This window comes from Haliaeetus leucocephalus, unplaced genomic scaffold (genome assembly GCF_000737465.1).
Source record: "Haliaeetus leucocephalus isolate CR32 unplaced genomic scaffold, Haliaeetus_leucocephalus-4.0 Scaffold187, whole genome shotgun sequence".
NCBI lineage: Eukaryota > Metazoa > Chordata > Aves > Accipitriformes > Accipitridae > Haliaeetus > Haliaeetus leucocephalus.
Window position 1 is genome coordinate 577,832 of NW_010972623.1, and position 20,477 is coordinate 598,308.

Consider the following 20,477-nt stretch of genomic DNA (forward strand, 5'->3'; position numbering starts at 1 on the left):
CCCACACCCGCCCCCCCCCCCCCCCCCCCCCCCCCCCAGAGTGGGATGGGGGAGAAAATGGGAAAAGAAGTAAAACTTGTGGGTTGAGATAAGAAGAGTTTAATAGAACAGAAAAGAAGAAACTAATAATGGTAATGATAACACTAATAAAATGACAACAGTAATAATAAAAGGATTGGAATATACAAGTGATACACAGTGCAATTGCTCACCACCTGCTGATCGATGCCCAGTTAGTCCCCGAGTGGCGATCCCTCCACCCCCACTCCTCCCAGTTTATATACTAGATGTGATGTCCCATGGTATGGAATACCCCATCGGCCAGTTGGGGTCAGCTGCCCTGGCTGAGTCCCCTCCCAACTTCTTGTGCCCCTCCAGCCTTCTTGCTGGCTGGGCATGAGAAGCTAAAAAATCCTTGACTTAGTATAAACACTACTTAGCAACAACTGAAAACATCAGTGTGTTACCAACATTATTCTCCTACCTAACTCAAAAACATAGCAATATACCAGCTACTAGGAAGAAAATTAACTCTATCCCAGCTGAAACCAGGACACTCACTGATAGCAGCAAAAATTAATTCTGTACAAAAACACGCCATAATGTTTTGGAAATGAATTTGGAACTGACCTCATGAAACATATGCTGGCCAGAGAGAAAACTAAAAGAAAATTACTTGTAATGGGATTCTACGAAATACTACATCCATCAGTGGGCAATAGATTTAAATTTCCTTCAGTGTAGAAATACTAAGAAGTTTGTTGAGTTTGGTGCTGTTATAATTCTTTTATGAAGTAACTTAGAATGTAAGCCTCAAGTGCTGCTTATGTTGGTAATTTTTCTAGCACCCTTTTTGCTACAAGTAGCACCTTTTCAGAAATTCCCATTAAAGGAAGAAATGGCAACAGTGCAGTGTTTTGAATTTGGCATGTGTCTTGGTATGTTTGGAAGAAAATCTATTTATTACATATTAGTGATTAGAAAATTATATTAGATAATATTGTATGTTAGTGATTCCTAAAAGCTGACTTTCTGTTCTGGTGGCTTGTGCATAGGTGTCTAAGAAAAATTCTCTCTACTGCTGGTGGATGTTTTTAGGCCTCTTGCATCTGCGTTTGTAGAAGCTGTCTAAACTTGTTTGAGTTTTACCAAACCTGGTGGAATTTCTGTTTGGTGAAATTGGTAGCTTGCTTAAAAAGAGCTGTAGTGATCTCTGTTTGGTCTGTTGACTTTAACTTTAGATGTAGTGGAAAACCTTATTTGACAGCTATCTTCCAGTTGCTGCCATATATTTGGTTGTGTAAAGGCTTTCTAAGCATTCCTCACATGTAGATCTTTTCCTTTAATGGCATGTAGCTTATAAAAACCAAAAACATTGTTCAGTACTATGTACAAGAAGACTAATTTTTTTCCATGTGGTGCAACCGAGTAAGCCCTAAAATCCTAGCTGAAAGAGGATTGAGAGTTTTCTTGTTCATCCAAATTGACAGTTATGTTTATAGGATCTAAGGCTTAACTGTGGGCTGTCTGACATGCGAAAACAATTGCCTCTGGTCAGTATTGAATGCAGAAGCAGCTGGTTGGACAATGGTGTTTCATCTCCCATTCTGATGTGTACAAAATTGTCATTAAACATGTTCAGTTTTAACCAGAGAATGCAAAGATTCTGTCATGAAGTGATCAAGACTCTTTGTTTCTGAAAGAAGCCAATCTGGTTTTGTTTCTCTTCCTCAGAGTCCTAATTTCAGTCGTTGCTAGCTGGTCCATTACATCTTTACGGAACACCATCACAATGCCTGTGGTAAAAGCAGTAAAATTTCACTTTCCGTTGCTAGTGGTTTAACTCTGTGAGCGTGATGCTATACAAACAGGCAGTGGGCCAGAGTACCAATAAATTCATCATTGCAGGTTCATTGAAAACTGCTGAAGAAGGGGTCAGAAGAAACAGGTACAAGCATGGCTTAGGACTAGTGGAGAGATTCCTTGTATGGGATGTAGTGTCAAGGTTTGCTGTGGATGTTGTGAAAGGATAAAGTATTTTTCTTGCTTTTAGCAAACAAATGTGATCTAAGTAGTAAATAGTTATTAAGAAATTGGGCGGGACCTCTGCAACATCTTTTTGGTGGTCTGGCTGTTTTTAAGGTGTGCTTATTAGTTCCCCATGACTCGATTTCCTAAATGTTGTCAAGTAACAATGTTAAGCAGAGCAACTTGAAACTTTGAGCCAAATCTAGCATTTTAGAGTCAGATTTGTTTCTAGAACTTATTATCAACCAGCCTGAGTTACCTTCTCACCTTTTCCTTTATTTTTACTTACGTATGTTGATCTGTTTTTGTCTAATTCTTAGAATGTGTGACTGACTACTGAACAAATTTAGACTTGGTAGTCTTATTTAATTTAAAAATGCATTTTGATGTGCTTAACAGTTTTGCCCGCTTAGTATATGTTTTGTAAGCTGAATCTACTGCTTTTTAATAGCTGGAGTAGTACACCGCAGAAATCACGTTGATTCTCTTTCTCAGCTTTCAGTAAGCTTTCCACTTTGAGGTCACTTTTAATTGGAACATATAAATTATTTGCCAAAATATTTTACCTCTTGTAGAATAAGTTTACAAATCACTGTTACGGATCTATTCTGTGTAAACTGTTAGCTTAGTTATTTAACACTAGCTTCTTCTGACAATAGAAAATGCTATTTTTTCTTCTGGGTTAACTTTTACCAGTTGTTTTTTTTTTTCTTGTTCTCTTATTTGATTGCACAAGCACTAACTTTCTCATCTGGAGAATTTTCATATGGCAGTGTGGTGCCAGTAGGTAGTCTGGGTTAGATGGCTCGGGAGTGGTATTAACATGGGTAGCAAAACATGTGAAACAGTGGTGTATCATAAGACACATTCTTGATTTCTCTTACGCTAACAACTGGAGATCTTTAGTTTGGTGGAATGCTTCTTAGACATGTGATACTCTTTCTCTTTTCTAACAAAATGTATTTCCTGATCCCATCAGAATAAGAGTTGAATTCACCACAACTGGAATGTGTATGATGAATTTCCATATATGTTGAAATGGTGATGGTTAAAAAAATTACAAGGTTCTTTTACAACTTCTTTCACTTGTTTTTGTAATTTTAGGAGACTCTGCAAAGGATTGTATCTACTCTAGCGAACAAAAATGATGAAATTCACAACTTCATTGACATGCTGAACCATACCATAAAAAATGTTCAGGTATGTATATTAAGGCTTATAGATTGTAGCTGAGAGGGGAGCGACTGTTTTGTCAATCTCAAACTGGGTAGTGTGTAAGGGATGGGCTATGAGAATCAAGTTTAAATTGTATATGCGTGTTGGAACCAGGTAGGAAAACATTTTTTTTTAAGTCTGTCTCTAGTTGAAAGGTATGGTGGTTTTGCTTTTCATGTGGAAAGCTATTGTAGGATTTGATTTGTCTGGAAGAGAGAATCTGGATTTTGATGCAAGATCCCCGACTCCTGTTTGTTGGAAGTAGTCTTTAGTTTTTTAGACTTGTAGTCTGCTTGGCAGACTGAAAAATGAGACCGTCCTGATACTTGAAAGAAAATTCTTTGCTCTTTCTCTTCAGCAGTTGCAAATTGTTGGGCTTAAGTTAAAAGTCAGACCTAATTTTTCGACCATCTACACTAGAATGAGATTTAGGTTCCTTTAGCCTAGCAATAAGCCATAAGTTGTTTGTTTCATGCTAAAGCTGAGCCAAGTTAACTGCAGAAATGGAGATCACCCAGCAGATCTTTAAGCTGGCTTCTTGAGTGCAGTTTTTAGTATCATATAAAACCATTTTATATGGAACTGGATAAACTACCTCCTTGTAAACATCTAGCAATCTGTATATAATTGTGAGAGGGAAGTCAAGGCCTTTTGGCATGGAACAAAGTTGCCAAGTATGTTGGTCCTGTGCAAGTTTGAGTATCATGGAATTTTCATGAATTTTAGCCTTCAGTGTTGTGATGTAAAGTCTGCTTAGGAGGTGTCCATCATTCCTAATGGTTTTTCCCTTTTGATAAGTTGAGGAGCAGTGACAAGGTATCTAGTGGTCATGGCAAAGCATGTGTTCTGGGTTTGTGTGGCAGGGTGTTTGGTCGCGGGGGAGGGGCTGCAAGGTTTGGGCAAACAATGTGACTTTCAGTCTAAGAGACTAGTCTGCATTGTTTCCAATACAAATTGCAGCAGTTCCAATTCTCTTCTCAGGTAAACTCTTCTAATGTAATCAGCGAGTTGGATGAAGAATTTGATGGTCTGTATTCTATATTGGATGAGATGAAGGGGAGTATGGCCAACGCTATTCAGCAAGAAGAGGCTCATAAAATTCAAGCTCTGCAGGTAACTATAACTACATCTGTAAATCTTTGCAGCTGAGTAGAAGCAGTTTTAAACTGCTATTTTAAATCTCAACTGAAAGTGAGATTTTGGTAGTGTTGCAAGAAATGCAGTAAGTATATGGTAAATGTTCTCTCTGATGTAAGTGCTTCTCTGGTCCCTTCTTCTAGGGTACTTCATGGTCTCTAGCATATTTATGTTCTCAACATTGTTATGTAGAAAGGAGGTGGTATTACTTGTAGACCTTACAGGTGGAGAGTGGCTGCATAGGAGCAGGACTTAGGTATGTTTACTACCTTCAAAGTAATGAACAGCCTCCGGGCTGAAATTGGTTTCTTTCTCCAGTTTGGAATATGAGCATCTGAACCTGTAGACATGCTGAAGGGATTTGCTCAGGCTTGAACTTAAGAGTCAAGAGTCATGCCAGGTACCCTGAGCACAAAGGCTGGTCTCCTGTTGGCAGAACTGGCCATCCTCCACTTGTTAACATCAAGCAAATTGTATATGCACACTGGAAGATGCATGGGAATTGCTTGGGAACAGGTTACACTGGTGCCTGCTACTAAACCTGCTATGTGAACTTTACCAGCTTGTAGTTGTGTAGTTTCATGCAGGAGAATCTTTCCAGTGGGTTTCAGAGAAACAAACAAAAATGTAACTTTGTGAAACATGTATAAGGTCTATGTTTTTCCAGTAGCCTGTTGGCTCTAGCTTTCAAAAAGTCTAGTTGCATGGGGCCAGAGCACAGTTAAATCTTTTAAGCAGAAACTGTTTCTCTAGCTTTGTATTGGGTTTGCGTGGCAAGGTTTTGGTAGTGGGGGGGCTACAGAACTGGCTTCTGTGAGAAGCTGCTGGAAGCTTCCCCTGTGTCTGACAGAGCCAATGCCAGCTGGCTCCAGGATGGACCCACTGCTGGCCAAGGTCAAGCCAATCAGTGACAGTGGTAGTGCCTCTGTGACAACATATTTAAGAAGGAGAAAAAAAGTTGCCGTGGAAACAGAAACTGCAGCTGGAGAGAGGAGCGCGAACATGTGAAACAACTCTGCAGACACCAAGGTTAGTGAAGAAGGAGGGGGAGGAGGTACTCCAGGTGCCGGAGCAGAGATTCCCTTGCAGCCCGTGGTGAAGAGGATGGTGAGGCAGGCTGTCCCCCTGCAGCCCATGGAGCTCCACGGTGGAGCAGATATCCACCTGTAGCCCGTGGAGGAACCCACACCGGAGCAAGTGGATGCCCAAAGGAGACTGTGACCCTGTGGGAAGCCCACACTGGAGCAGGCTCCTGGCAAGACCTGTGGATCTGTGGAGAGAGGAGCCCACACTGGAGCAGGTTTGCTGGCAGGACTTGTGGCCCTGCAGGGGACACACCCTGGAGCAGTCTGTGCCTGAAGGACTGCACCCTGCAGAAGGGACCCATGCTGGAGCAGTTCATGGAGAGCTGTGTCCTGTGGGAGGGACCCCGTGCTTCAGCATGGGAAGAGTGAGGAGTCCTGCCTCTTGAGGAGGAAGGAGCGACAGAGACAATGTGTGATGAACTGACTGCAACTCCTATTCCCCGTCCCACTGCGCTGCTGCAGGGGGAGGAGGTAGAGAATTTGGGAGTGAAGCTGTGCCCAGGAAGAAGGGAGAGGTGGAGGGAAGATGTTTTGAGATTTGGTTTTATTTCTCATTACCCTACTCTGGTTTGAATGGTAATAATTTTAAGTTAATTTGCCCCAAGTTGAGTCTGTTTTGCCTTTGATGGTAATTAGTGAGTGATTACTCCCTGTCCTTATCTTGACCAATGAGCCCTTTGTTATATTTTCTCTCCCCTGTCCAGCTGAGGAGGGGGAGTGATAGAGTGGCTTTGGTGGGCACCTGGCACCCAGCCAGGGTCAACCCACCACAAGCTTTTTTCTTTAAACGATCCTAGCTGCAGCATTCTTCTGTCTAGTTCTTTTTGCCTATGCAAAGCAATAAGGAAGATGTTTGTTCCTGAAAAACCCCACCTCCTCATGTCTAGTCAGTTTCATGAAGTTCTAGAAGTGGTTTCCTGAAATTTCATAGGCTTCCTTATAAAGTCTGTTTTATGTTCATACTTAAAGACTGGGTGTAAAACATTCCAGAACTTTTGAGTGCACAAGTTAAGTAAAGGACTTAAGTGTACTTTTCCACCTCCAATTTAATCTTTCTCCCCATATGTCTGTTTTAAGTCCTTGTGAAGTTTCTCAACAGGCAGAGGTCTACCCACATCCAGAGACACTTAGGACTTAAATGCTTAAAGAGTAAGTGCTTCTCAATGAACAGCCCAGAGGAGAAAATCGGCTGTGGCATGTATCAATTATGCTACCTTCTAGTGAAGAAAAACTGAAGTTAATCTTGCAAAAAATTATTCTGGAACTGAAAACTGTTTTGATAGTTACTCATCTGGCAGTTTGAATTGCGTATTGAAATTTTATGTTAATATCTGTTAATTTTCTGTTAGTTAATCTGATTTGATCGAGCTCAGGTATGGTTGAGCCAAGTTCTTCACTGAAAGCTTGTCACTGTGGTATAGCTGTATCAAGAATTGCTGCCCAGAATCTGTGTTGAACAGCTGAGCTTCTACTTTGTCAGAAGAGGATGAAGACAAGTGGAATGTTACGGATCACCGACACAGTTGTTAAGTGTCCTACTTGTCCTTCAGCTGAGGCTGTTCTCTTAACTACAGACCCAGAGGACATTCTCTTTATTTGATGAAAGACCAAACTTCCTCTATAACTGAGGCACTGCAAGAGTGGTTTTCCCAACAGTCAATCTACCAAACTGAACTAACAGATGAAAACTGCTGCATTGAATGTATTAATCCAAGCCATTATCTTTTGACTGGAACTGAAAGTTAACTTTGCATGAGAAAACCAAGGAACTTCAGTGAGGGCTAAACGTCCTGTTTAAAGGAATGGACTTGCTTAATTTTTTGTCCTCTTAAAGTGCTTGTGCTGTAGTTAGTCATCTGTAGTTGACTAGATGCTCTTGTTGAGAATAAGCTGTAACTTAAAATACCGGGGCTACATAATGATGGAAAAGGGTGAGGATTTAATATTTAGACTGATCCCTCCCAAATAATTTGGAAGTCAAGGCCAAAAATTAGAAATTCTCCTTAAACCCTTGCTTTGAAAATACATTGCTTCATCTTGGGGCAGTGTATTTTAATGACACTGAAGTATTTATTTTTAACTCCCAAATGCAATTGCATCTCACAAAGATGCTAATGGAAGCATACAGTTACCGTGTAATTTCTGCATAGCTGTTTGAAAATGACTCTGGCATTTGCTTCTCTCTTTTGAGGTGTTTGCCTGGGACATTTTGGCAGTATCATGGTATATCTGAGTTTGTCAGCATTGGATATCCTCCAAAGAGGAGAGCAGCTGTATTAGATGAATGACAGCTTGCGTTAATGGCATGCTTCAGAAGTTATCTGGAAACTGTGTACAAACTTCTAGCTGTTGGACAGTTTCCTTGTTGCTATTTTATCCTCGAACAGTAAATCTGAGGGGCAGCTGGCCCAGGTCAACTCACCACTCTTGCCAAAACTAGTTAAGCTTCTGAAGTGCTTGAGACCAGTCTGTTCTTGAAGTTGATGCACTGCTTTTGAGACAGTGACTACTTTAGAGCAAGCTGTCTTTCCTGAAGTGTTTTAAAGAAAAGTAACTACTTGCTGTTGACTTGTTCTTAGATATTACAGTTATCACATGAGTAGAAAAACAGCTGTAGGTTGAATGGCAATGCAAAAGCTGCTGGTGGGTTTAAAATGTGCATCTTGTTTAACCTACAATATGTTTAGGATCCTGCAGTGTATTCAAAACTAATCTTTTTAGGGATATACCCATTGTATGTAATACTGGAAGTTCTTTGTGGAGTGTTTTATGTACTGGGAATGGTATTTTACTAATGATAGAGTTTTAGATAACACTGATAGAAATTTGTGTTCTGCCCCTCTTCCTCTGTTCCCCTTCTGCTGCTATCCCCGTTTGTTATATAGCAATATTGATTTTTCAGGGTTGTCTCGTGACAGTTCTAGAGCTGGTTGGGGCTAAAATAATTGTCTTTTTCAGGGCTACTGCTACATTAAACTGTATTGGTTCATTGATGAAGTGCAGTTCTGTAAATAGAAATTGTAGCATGCACAGATGTAAGCATTTCTTTGATTTGAAATCCTGATGTTGGGAGAAATAGGCCTTAATATGAAATCTGGCTTTTAAATCAGACTTCAGCACCTACTCAACTGTTTCCTCTCTGGATTTACAGGATGTGTCATGTATCACTGAGTACTTGTCAAGCACAGTGAAGTTCTAGCTAACACCATGTGTCAGAGGTAATAGCTTTGATTAGATGAGGTAATAAGTTGTTACAAATGCACAGAAAAGCCGTGTAGTTCTAATACTGGTAGTTTATAAACCTTTTTTTAAATGTGAGTACATCAAATTACTCTTTCTTTCTGTTTTTGCTTCAGGATCAGCTTAGCCAGTGTAGTAATGCCCTAGAGAGTTCTGAAGAGCTGCTGGAACTTGCTGCACAGTCGCTGGACATAAAGGACCCTGTGGAATTCTTAAAGGTAGAAAACATTGAATGGATGTGCATAAGGCAGATGTTGGTATTTGTCTCAGTTTGAAATATCCTTTGCATTACTGTACTGGATGCTGCAAACTTAGCAGGAATACTGAGAGTAAGGATAGAGAGGCATATAAAAATACAGTTAATGCTCTATTGAGGAGGCCAAGTCAAGCCCTATAGTCTTGAATTTTTATGCAGTCTCTAATAAGTTTTTTCTCATTTAGAGTGAGGGGGGAGGGAAAGGAATGCCTTCTCTTGGACAGCTGTCAGTGTTAAGCAAATTTGCACTGGTGCTAGGTAAGCAAACCCAGAAAGTGAGGGTGAAATAAATCTATAAAACCAAACCAAGACTTACAAAATGTGTGATGGCCAGCACTTAAAGCCATGGCAAGTGACCCATCGGTTGCCCAGCACTGTTAACATGACACTTGCAGAGAGTCTCTGTGTTCTAGCTGCAGCCATGTGTGGATGACAAGATGTTTGTTTTGCACAAGTTCATGCAAGCTGTGGATCTTTAATTTGCAACTGTGAACTCTATAGCTGTCCTGAAAGATGTTATGAAACTGAATTCAGGGCAGCTCTTCCTCTATTCCCCCAAACATGATGTGTTTGTATACTGTGTAGGCAAGAGCCTGGTTTGGGCATCGCATTGTGATTCCAGTACAAATAATGTGTACTTTAACACAGCAGACTTGTAAATAAGGCAACATGTATCTAACTGGAAGAATATACTTACAAATTAATAAAACAGTTCTACATATACATTGACTGGGTACACTAGGCTTGCTATAATAATCCTAGTGTTAGTAGTGGGGTCAGCCACGCCAAATCCAAGACCCAATTACTTTTGCCTTTCTGCATTTTAACAGGAACAAGGACACAAATTATTCTAAAAGAGCAGGCAGAAAAATTGTGTTACTGTGTTAGTTACACCTTTTGGCAACGTTTGCTGTTGTACTTCCTGAGTGTCAGCTTTGATTTATTTGCCTTGAAGAGTGACAGTTTCTAAACTGAATATTTTTTTTAGCACTTCAGTTTGAGCTGTCCTTTCTGTCTTGTCATAGTGATGTGTAAAAATTAAGTTAGCTCTTGAGCACTATGCAGAATGTAGCTTTGAATTTAATGTAAGTAGTTTCTCTTCAGATATCTCTAATGCTTTTTTTTCAATCAAATACATTAAGGAAAATTATTTGAGTGTTTGGGGGGGAAATCTATCTAAATTTGGAGTCTGAGGCTTAAGATACTGAAATCCAGTTCAGTGAACTCTGATATCTAGGGTTTGAAACTTGTATTATACTGGCTTGCACTTGTAAATGTACCTTCAGATATGGCATTTTAAGGTAATTGCCTTGGCTATTAGCTAGCTGAATCTATTGCTCTGCTAATGGGAATACCAAGTGTTCCTGAAAGGGCAGCTCTGGCCCTGACTCTCTTCTATTGACACAAATTTTCTTCAGATCCTCTAGTAAATCAGTTCAGAAGAAACTAGTGTAAGACTAAACTAAGATTATTTCTGTAAATTTTTTTTCTATATTAGATTTTTAGTGGCTTCATTTGTCAAATTGGCTTACCTGGAAGTCAGAAGAACATGAATGCTAGCACACAGGAGAGTCAGTGTGTTAGATAGGGTTCAGTGGTTAGATAGGATGTGATTTGACACTGCTGGGCAGCTAATCTGAGATTGGCTGTTACCCTTCTTTGTCATTAGCCTGGAAAAAAACTAAATTCAAAGGAGTTAAGCCAGGACTGTCTTGCAAAAGGCTGTTCATTGAGTCCTGGCTACCACATATTCCACAAGGTGGAGAGGTTATGAAGAAGGCTTTTGTTTTTAAATAGGTGTTAGCTGCTTTGTCTACAGCTGTCATGTAGGAAAAATCCGTCAGTAGTTCCTACAATAACATTGGTTTGGGGTAAAACAAAGCTACCTCTTAAGCTAAATTATTTGCTTTATTCTGCTTCCCGCTTTAGGAATACAAAATTGGTTTTATAGCAGGGATAGTAGTGATTTTTTTTTTTTTTTTTTTTTCATTGAGCTTGCTTTATAGTTAATGAAAAATTTGAAAGTCCTCCACTTCTGTTTGACTTTAAACTGGGAAGCTGCCTGATGTTTCTTGTCCCCTGTTTGGAAGGGAGAGTATTTCAGCTGAATGGTAACTAGATCAAGTAGCAATGTTAACTCCGAGCATGGATTCAACAGACCTAACTAAGCCATCATGTTTTGTCTTAGGTTTGCAGTTCCTCTTAGTGAAGGACAGGGATTTTGTCTTTCCAAATGCCAGTTAATGGTTATCTTTGAACTATGCCATTACCAATTCTGTATCTGCTTCAGCAGTATGATTTAAATGCTGGGAAAAACTATGTTCTGTGGTTTTGAATAGTGACATATGGAGAGAGCCTTTTAGGAAGTGTTGTCAGAATAGTACAATAACTTTCAGAGGAAAAATTAAAGCAAGTCCTATTTTTTCTTGTTTGTCAGAGCATACTTCTTATGATATGAAGCCAGACAAGTCAGGTATGGTTAGATGCCACTACTAAGCACTTTAGTTTCACAGAAAATACCATGGTAGTTGAATTTTACTTACTTGGTCGTGTAGCTCTTTTAAAATGTGATGGAGAGTAACTTAACTGATTAAGAGAATTCTGAAGAGACAAAGTCACACCCAGGATGTTGAGTAATTTGGAATTGGTTTGGTGTGGTTCTTGAGAATTTTTTTCCCAGGTGATACTTGTTGCAGTTCTAACCAATACTATTAACATGCTTTATGGGAAAACTTATTTTGATGGGAATGTGAAACTCATTTAGATCTTTAAATCTGAGCAATACAGCTGAAATTGTTCTCAGCCTTCTTGCATGTTACTGCAATTGATACTTGCATGGAAATACTAACTACTTTTTCTTTCTTCTTCCTGACATGCATCAAGGCTGCCAGACAGATCAAAGATAGGTACAGTACAAAGTCTATTGCTTTTGTGTCTTTGAATTAACCTTATCCTTAAAAATCCATTTATTTTGAAAGGGTCATAGTCAGCTTAAATTAAATTCATTGACTCTTCCCTAAGTGTTGTGACATCACAACTTTTGAGAGAGAACTAAAAACTTCTATGCCTCTCATGTAGTGTTTTTCCTTGCTGACTGTTGGCCTTTCATACCTTGGTAAAGGGAAAGATGTTTTTAATGCAGGGAAGTAGAGCTCTGCAGCAGCTATTAGTGGTTTTGTTTGGTTTTGTTTGGTTTTGCTGTTAAGACAATACATCATTAATTATTATTAATACTAAACTTCTGATTTATTATACCCGATGGGTGAAATTTTATAATGTTTCAAGCTGACTCTGCCCCTTTAAATTATGGGAGAATCTTGTTGTTGGCGGGTTTTTAAGTACTTACAGACTTTTGCTAGCTAATTTTCCTTTTGAGTGTAAAAGGTCTTGTAGCTGTTGAAATACTTCTGGTGACATCACTGGCTAATGTTAGTGAAATTGCTATTTCTTTGAACTATGTCTTCAAACTATTGTTTAGAAAGCAAAACTTTACTGTTTCAAAATAAATGCTAAAGCAGTTTTTCTTCACTTGGAGGAATAACTATGTTCTGAGAGTCTGACTTTCTGGTTCGGAAAACTTACTACAATGTGCATAATATTTTGAAAGACAGCTCACAGGGTGTTTCTAGTGGATGTTGCTCTCAAGAACCAAATAGGTTGGCTTTCAATTTACAGGTTTTCAAGGAAGGGTCTGATTGTCTAAATTCTCTGAAGCTTTCTGTAAAATGAGTAGTTGCTAGAGAAATTAATCTTTACTTTTCAAGGGTAAAGATTTAGTGTCCTTAACAAATCAGAGGGATAGTGGCAGTGATAGGAATCTTAATACTTTTTATCTGTAATAAGCATCCTCTTACTCTTCCAGTTTCTTGAAGTGCTGTGTGATTTAATCCTTTTGAACCAATTGTGGCTGGTTCTCTGTCTAAGATCAGTGTCTAAACAGAAGTTAAAAAGATGTCTGAAGCTGACTACTCAGTGTTCTCTTACTGCTAATTAGAGGATTATCCTTCCTTAAGATTTACTCTGCCCATCTGGCTAAACAGTTGATTCTGCTAGGCAGCCCATACTGAATTCAGAACATCAACTCTGTCTTGGGAAATCAATTGACCTGTCTCTTATGATGTTCAGTTCAGTGTCATAATTGTTTTATATCCTAAAATTGTAATGCTTCTGTCTTTAATACTCAACTTCATATTTCCTCCCCCTTCTTCACTACCTGATTTTTTTGGTTTTCACCATTCTTTAATGTACCTGTAGTTAGTACACAATACTAGTGAAGTACTTAATGTATCGCTTCCTGTGAGCTATTAGGTGTTCTAAAGGTGCCACAGATCTGTGGGTGTAAATTGGATGCAAGTGTTAGCAGTTAACTTTTTGTGGTGTGTATATTACTTTCTAGTTAACAATCTCTGTTTTTTAAAGCAGGAGTTAGGACCTGTGTGCTGTCTGAATCAATGTTATTCAAATTCTGCTGTGTGGCCTGATGTTTTCAGAGTTACAGATCTGTACAAGAGACTTGTCCTCCTTTTTTTGGTGGTGTAGTTGATGGAGTCCAGGAGTGTCTTAGGAGTATTCAGAATAAGGACTGAGCTAAGATTTCAGGAGTGGAAATGGGACCTGTGCTTCAGTGTATCTTGTAAGAACGATCTGATACTTGCATGTTCCAAAGCAATATGGTGTCTGCAACTTAACCATTTCTTCATCCCCTCATAGGTTCAGAGGTAGATATGAAATCAGAATATTCAGCTTGTTCACTGCTATTTATAAATGCCTCCTGAGCAATATCTAATGTGAAAACGCACTTTGGAGCTAATGAGTGGGTTTTGTCAAGCAGGAAAGTCTTTGGACCTCTTTAAAGGTTTAAGCTTCAAATTTTGAAGTATATAAAACGTGATCCTGATTCTGCAGTGCTTTAGGTTTTTCATACTTCCTGATTTTGTGTAAAGTGATATGAGTTTTGTTTTGTCTCTTATCCAAGGTCTTTTTCACTAGTAAAAGAAGTTTTAAGCTCTTCTCTAGTCACTCCTAGTATTTCTTTTTCTAGTAATACGGAATAACTGGAAGCTGGCACCATGTTCTCTTTGAGACAGTCACATTAGCAAAAGTTTCTATTTTGGAGTCTGTGCTAAATGGTAAACAGTTATCTGTTATAAGAATGTTCTGGTCTTTGATCAGTATTTTGGCTAACAGTTTGACATTAACAATACAGATTATCTGATTGCTGTTTTTGAAAATGGCTATAGGACTTAAACAATGCAAAATACATTTTGCTAATGCTGCTTTCTTGACTTTAGAGTCACAATGGCTTCAGCGTTCCGCATCTCTCTGAAACCAAAGGTCAGTGATAGTATGACTCATTTGATGGTGGACTTCGCTCTGGAAAGGCGGATGCTCCAGTCTGTAAAGTTTTTGCCAGGTAAAAACTGTATACAGTGAGTTTAATCTGTTACTACATGAACAATTTACTATATTTAAAACAAACAAAACAAAGGCATACCTCTTGCACCCTAATGAGCAAATTTTTCAGAGTACCTAAATTCATTCTTGTTCATTGGATGTCATGCTGAATACCTTGAGGGTAAAAGAGTTTTCTATTTATATTATGTTAATTTCTACATAATATAGCATTTCAGAAAATAACATTGATCTCAGAAGCAAGAATGAGTCTTCCAGACTGTGTTTTTTCTTGAGTTGTCAGTTCCTTTGTACTTCCTGAAGTTATTTTAAGTTTCTCAGGACTGTATCTGCTAGCTTGATGCTTAGTAACACTCCAAAGTCCTAGTCATCTGCAGTAGTTATGCATGGAACTGTAAGGTAATATGTTGCGTACAAGAGTGGTGATATGGTCTGAAATGCGAGAGAGGGATAACCTACTAGGGCAGTGATATTACCGTAATACAAAATGTGTATTGATGCATCTATTTGTTACTTTTGAAAGTAAACTTAGGTGCAGTATATGTCTTTAATGTCTTTTTATTGACATTGCTTTCCTATTTAAACTTCTTTGCCCTTGACTAATACCAAGACTATATTGACAAGAGTAATGCTAGCAGGGACGTAAATTGTTTCATCTCTAGGTCACTAATCCAAATATGTTAAGGACTTGGCAGCATCAGTTTACATTTCTGCCCATTTATCTTGTATGATACAGGTACTGTATGTGGTAGCAGGTGTAGTAAACTACCAACATTATTCCTAGTGGTCAACTAGGAGTGTCTAGGCAGAAATTAACCTTTTAGTCTTAGACTCTGGCTGGCAATCATTGCTCTATGTCATAGATAAAGGAACAAGGTAGGTAAGCTGATCACAGTGTACCTGTTTATCAGGAAGGGGAGTGCAAAGATATAATGGCAAGCATGAACAAAGTCTTATATCTAGATGAAGATATTATTTAGTATGACCTTTCTTGTACATCACTTTCTGTATCAAATATGCAGGAGTTTAAATTGTTTGTGCCTTTGATTTGTAGACAGAACAATTAAGTGTCTGGGTATCTTGCTTTCTTCTACTGTAGTGCTAAGCTATGAAATTACTCTGACACCAAATACTGATAGTTCAAACTGTCGCAGGCAAAATTGCACTGAGCATTGATAGACCTTCATACTGATGCCCTAGTGTGGGAATTGAAAACAGGTTTGGTGTTGTGGTAGTGCATGCATTTGAACACTGCTTGCCAGAATTATGGTCACTCCAAACATGTGGGAGGTTCTTTATCTCGGGTGTTACACCATGACAAAAATAATGGGAGTAGGTAGCTAAACTTAGAGGTATATGTTCTGAAATACTTGTCCTCATCTTAATTTTTCTTTTGCCTAAGAAGAGATCTTACTGATGTAATTCTCAAAGAATTGTTGGATGACTTTGAAATTTGATGGCAACTGCATGTGATCAACACTTGAGAATTTGTTATGGTTTAATCCCAGTGGGTAGCTAAGCATCACACAGCTGCTTGCTCACTCTCCCCTGCCGCAGTGCGATGAAGAAGAGAATGAGAAGGGTAAACATGAAAAAACTTGTGGGTTGAGATAAAGACAGTTTAATAGGTGAAGCAAAAGCTGTGTGCATAAGTGAATTCATTTGCTACTTCCCATTGACAGGCAAATGTTCAGCTATCTCCAGGAAAGCAAGGCTCCATCATGTGTAACAGTTATTTGGGAAGACAAAATGCCATGACTCTGAAGGTCCCTCCCTTCCTCCTTCCCCCACCTTTTATTGCTGAGCATAATGTCATACGGTGTGGGATATCCCTGTGGTTAGTTGGGGTCAGCTGTCCTGGCTGTGTCCCCTCCCAACTTCTTGTGAACCCCCAGTCTACTTGCTGATGGGGCAGCGTGAGAAACAGAAAAGGCCTAAAACCCCTGTGTTACCAAAACTGTTTTCATCACAAATCTGAAGCATAGCACCATACAAGCCTCTATGAAGAAACGTAACTGTGTCCCAGCCAAAACCAGTACAGACTTGAATACTTTTGCTTTCAGTCTCTTCTGTGGCGCTTATTTGTTCTTCAGCATTTTAAACCTCTGCCACGAGTTTCAGTGTAATTCCTGCTTGGCTTGAACTGCAGGGATGTGAGGGGTAAAAGTGTGCGTTTCACTAGTGCTAGGTTAAAATATTTGAATGGATCATGAAGGGAGAGTGTGGGAGGATGTGAAGTAGTGTGCATAAAGCAGACCAGGCCTTCTGCTTCTAGTGGACCTGCTATAGCTAGGAGATGTTTGGATCTGCATGGTAAAATTACACATCTCTAAATGTCTCAACCATAATTAATGTGATGCTGATTGTCATCAGTCATTGTGGAGGGGATTCATGGCTAACAATCTGTTCAAGAAATAGTTTTCAACTGCATAAAGGCAACCTGTATGTAATTAGGACTTGGTCACTGGGGCATACCTATACAGATCAACACAGTTAAGGGTTTAAGTGTTATGAAGAGGGATGTTTTTTAACAGACAAAATCTGCAGGTCTGTCAGTTCCACAGATGCATCAGTATTGTACTGTTTGATGTTCCTGCTTGATATGTTGACTTGCAGGCCACTTTATATAGATTTCAAGCTGATCCTTCCTCCAAAAACTGCACACAATAAAACATCTTCACTTTCTCCAGCAAAAATCTTCCTTGAATGTACTTTGGACACTATGAAGAGTATGTAAACACCTTCTTTTGAAAAACATTTTCCAATTACCTGAGTGCTCTTTGTTTTCATGGAGGTAGATTTCTATTGTCTATAAACAAAAGTTCGGTATTTTCTTTAGTGAATCTTAGGAATTCTTTCCCCTTCTTTCAAGACAAATGATGAAGAGGAAAGAAAACTAGGTAACTGCTGATTGGCTAGTGGAAACTTACACTGATAGTTGTCCGTAGTCAGGAAAGTAAACTTAAATGATACTGTTGGAGGGCTGCAGCTATACTTACCTTCCAAAGACTCAAATAAAACTTTGCTTCTTAATGTTCTTCCTGTGTAGTGTTATTCTAAATGTAGGTTCATAATTCCAAGTCCACTCTATTGTAGCATGTCTTTCTTACTGCTTCCAGAAGGCGATCACACCAACTTAGTGACAAAACAAACTTCTGGAAAATGTGATGCAAATATTCACTCTAGAGCTAATTTGTATTTCTCATTTTGTAAAATGCATGCTAAGTGAAAGTGATATGCCTAGTCTTCTATCGTGCTTTGCTAATGGAATAGATCCTCTAAAAGGAATGTTACTGGGCCAAGAGCAACTTCTGAACTCTATACATCCAAGGAGAATAAATTAATATTCAGTCCATTCTTTTTAAACTGATCTGTATATTTGTCTTTCTGCAGTCCCTAAACCTCCAGAGATAGATCTAGAAGCATGTCTGGTTGCTGACAACTGCATAACAGTATCGTGGAAAATGCCTGAAGAAGACAGCAGAATTGATCATTTTGTACTGGAGTATAGGAAAACCAACTTTGATGGGCTTCCTCGAGTAAAAGATGAACAGCGTTGGGAACTGATAGACTATATTAAAGCTACTGAATATACATTATCAGGTAAAGGGGTTTTTTATACTTCAAAACCAAGAATATTGGTATAACTCTTTATGCTTGGAAGTTTTGCAAAATACTCATTTTCCTGTATGTAATGAAGCTTCTATTGTTTCACGTTAGTCTTGGGTGCTTCGTACAGTAATGGCTCTGCCTTTTATTTTGACTTTGAAGTTTTATAAAATATCGTGTTAAATGAAGTTCACACTGATATTTAAGCTTGTTTTTTGCAGATTGAGATAAATGGAAGACAGCTACATAGAATAGATCTTAGTCTTGTAAAAACTGTCAGTAATTAATATCAATTCAAGTTTCTAAACATTCACTTTTTAGGTCTGAAATTTGATACAAAATACATCAACATTAGAGTACAAGCTTGCAACAAAGCTGTGGCAGGGGAGTACTCTGATCCTGTGACCCTGGAAACCAAAGGTAAAATTTGAAAGACTCTTAACCTTAGATGTAGTGAAAACCCTGTGCTTACTGTTCTGCCTTCATATATGAACTTGTATGTTAAGTCTGCTTCTGCATGAGCACTGCTGAAATGTGTCCTAAGTGAAAAGGAAGACAACCATTTCTTTAAAGGATTAAGAATCTTATTGGCACAAATCTGGCCTTCTAGCATTCAGACACTAAAAATGAGGTAGTGATGTAACTTTTCCAACAGGGTTTGACATTGATTGTTTTGATCTGTGGATTGACAATATTATGTGCCACTACATCATGCCAACATATGGCAAGAGAAGGCGAACCTTGTGGCTGAGCATCAGTAGGACTCTTATGGCATCTAAACTGTTGGTGTAGTTGGCTGGTGATTGGTACTTGGGATGTGACAGGTAATAGCTTTCTGTAAATAAAAGGTGCTGGAAAGGATTTTTTTGACTTTGTACCTGTAAAGTCTAATCACTGTCAATATTAAAAAAAAAAAAAATAGGCAGCTCCAAATTGCTGAAGTTCTTAAGTCATTGTGTTAGTAATCAATTGGTCTGAGGATGGTGGCTTCCTAACATCATTTTGTAATTAAACTAGAAGAAAAATTTCTTGGAAGTGGTGTTTTGTGACAGAACACATGTTTTAACTACTGTGGTGGAGATAATGATGCTGAGGCTTTATAGCCAAATGTGTAGTGTAAAGGCCAAAACGACTGATATGAACTGGACAATTAAAATATAAATTGTGTTACTTGTAAATGTTACTTTATGAAAACAAAGCTATATGCAAAATGAATGAGCTGATGGGCATTTTGGTAACTTTTCTAAAACAGTTTTAATACTCTTAAGCAACAGTCATTGTCAGATATATAGTATCCATTTAATAGCCACTTACATTCCTTACTCCAGTACCAGAAAAATAATTCTGATTTTGATTATTTGGGCAGTTATCATGCTTCCCATATTATTTTTGTTATTGCTGTGTGAACGTTTAGTTTACTTTCTTTAATAATCAGCCCATAGAAACTCAGTATCCCTGTCCATGTGCTTACCTTATTGGTTTTTAAACTTGTGTACTATTGAGGTCTAAACTCTTAAAAATCTCAAGTATACTTTCTTTCAGAATAAGACTATAATATCTGATGGTATTAGGACACTTACAGAACACTCTGTAAATACAACATACTAAGTTCCCTAAAGATGTTTATTAGTTTTGTTTTCTTGCATGAAGGACTTGGCTGCAATAAATACAAAGTCTCTTCTAGTTGCATGTACCCTCTATTGTTCTTGTATCTGCAGTTGACTTCACAGTTCAACTCTGCCTGTATGTGCTACCCTGTCAATTTAGTATTCTCCAAGTTTGCAATCCTTATTAATCATAAACACCTTGTTGGAGAATCAGTGCTGCAGAGTGTTGAAAATAAGCATACGCTTTTAAATCATGTGTGATTGTAAGAATCTAGGGAGTAGGCTGTAACTAGCAGAAGGCACTAGCTGAATTTAATTGCTGATACTGCAGCATTATAAAGATGAAAAAACTCACCTTCAGTGCATAGGCTACACCAAAGTAGGTAGTTGGGCTTTATTTAAAGGGTTCCTTACCGTGGTTACAAACATCAGACTAAAAAGTTGATGCCTCTATTAAGTCAAATAGTGTTCTGCTACAATTCTACCACAGCTTCTATCATTTTCTATAAATAGCCACTGTTGGAAGAGAGCATTATACCATTTCACTGTTTTGCATTTTGTCTTGACCAGCATTTGTGTTCAGTTTGGACAGTACTTCATCTCATCTGAACTTGAAGGTTGAGGATACCTATGTTGAATGGGATCCTACTGGAGGCAAAGGCCAAGAAAAAATAAAAGGGAAGGAAAATAAAAGCAGGTAAGAGCTGTTTTGCATATATTTATGTTGTCTGGGATGTCTTGTCTGGCAGTTAAGGGAAGAAGGCGGGGGGAGTTAAAGCACTTGAGGACAGTGGGACACCAAAGGAATTTTCATTCAGAAATCTCTCGAAGAAATTTTAAGTTTTTTATTTCCCTTCCCCAGTCACACAGATGTGTAGGCTATTTATG

At 38.6% G+C, this 20,477-nt stretch overlaps 1 protein-coding gene across 2 annotated transcripts in view; it reads left to right on the top strand.

Annotated features, from left to right (window-relative positions):
* The window catches only part of FSD1L (fibronectin type III and SPRY domain containing 1-like), a 35,992-nt gene that overhangs the window by 1,879 nt on the left and 13,636 nt on the right, over positions 1–20,477 (top strand). For both annotated transcript variants that reach the window (XM_010565212.1, XM_010565213.1), the window contains exons 2-9: positions 3,133–3,228; positions 4,225–4,356; positions 8,822–8,923; positions 11,845–11,867; positions 14,253–14,374; positions 17,767–17,976; positions 18,304–18,402; positions 20,160–20,286. In XM_010565212.1, coding sequence (XP_010563514.1) covers positions 3,133–3,228; positions 4,225–4,356; positions 8,822–8,923; positions 11,845–11,867; positions 14,253–14,374; positions 17,767–17,976; positions 18,304–18,402; positions 20,160–20,286 — 911 coding nt within the window. The remainder of the gene's footprint in view (positions 1–3,132; positions 3,229–4,224; positions 4,357–8,821; positions 8,924–11,844; positions 11,868–14,252; positions 14,375–17,766; positions 17,977–18,303; positions 18,403–20,159; positions 20,287–20,477) is intronic.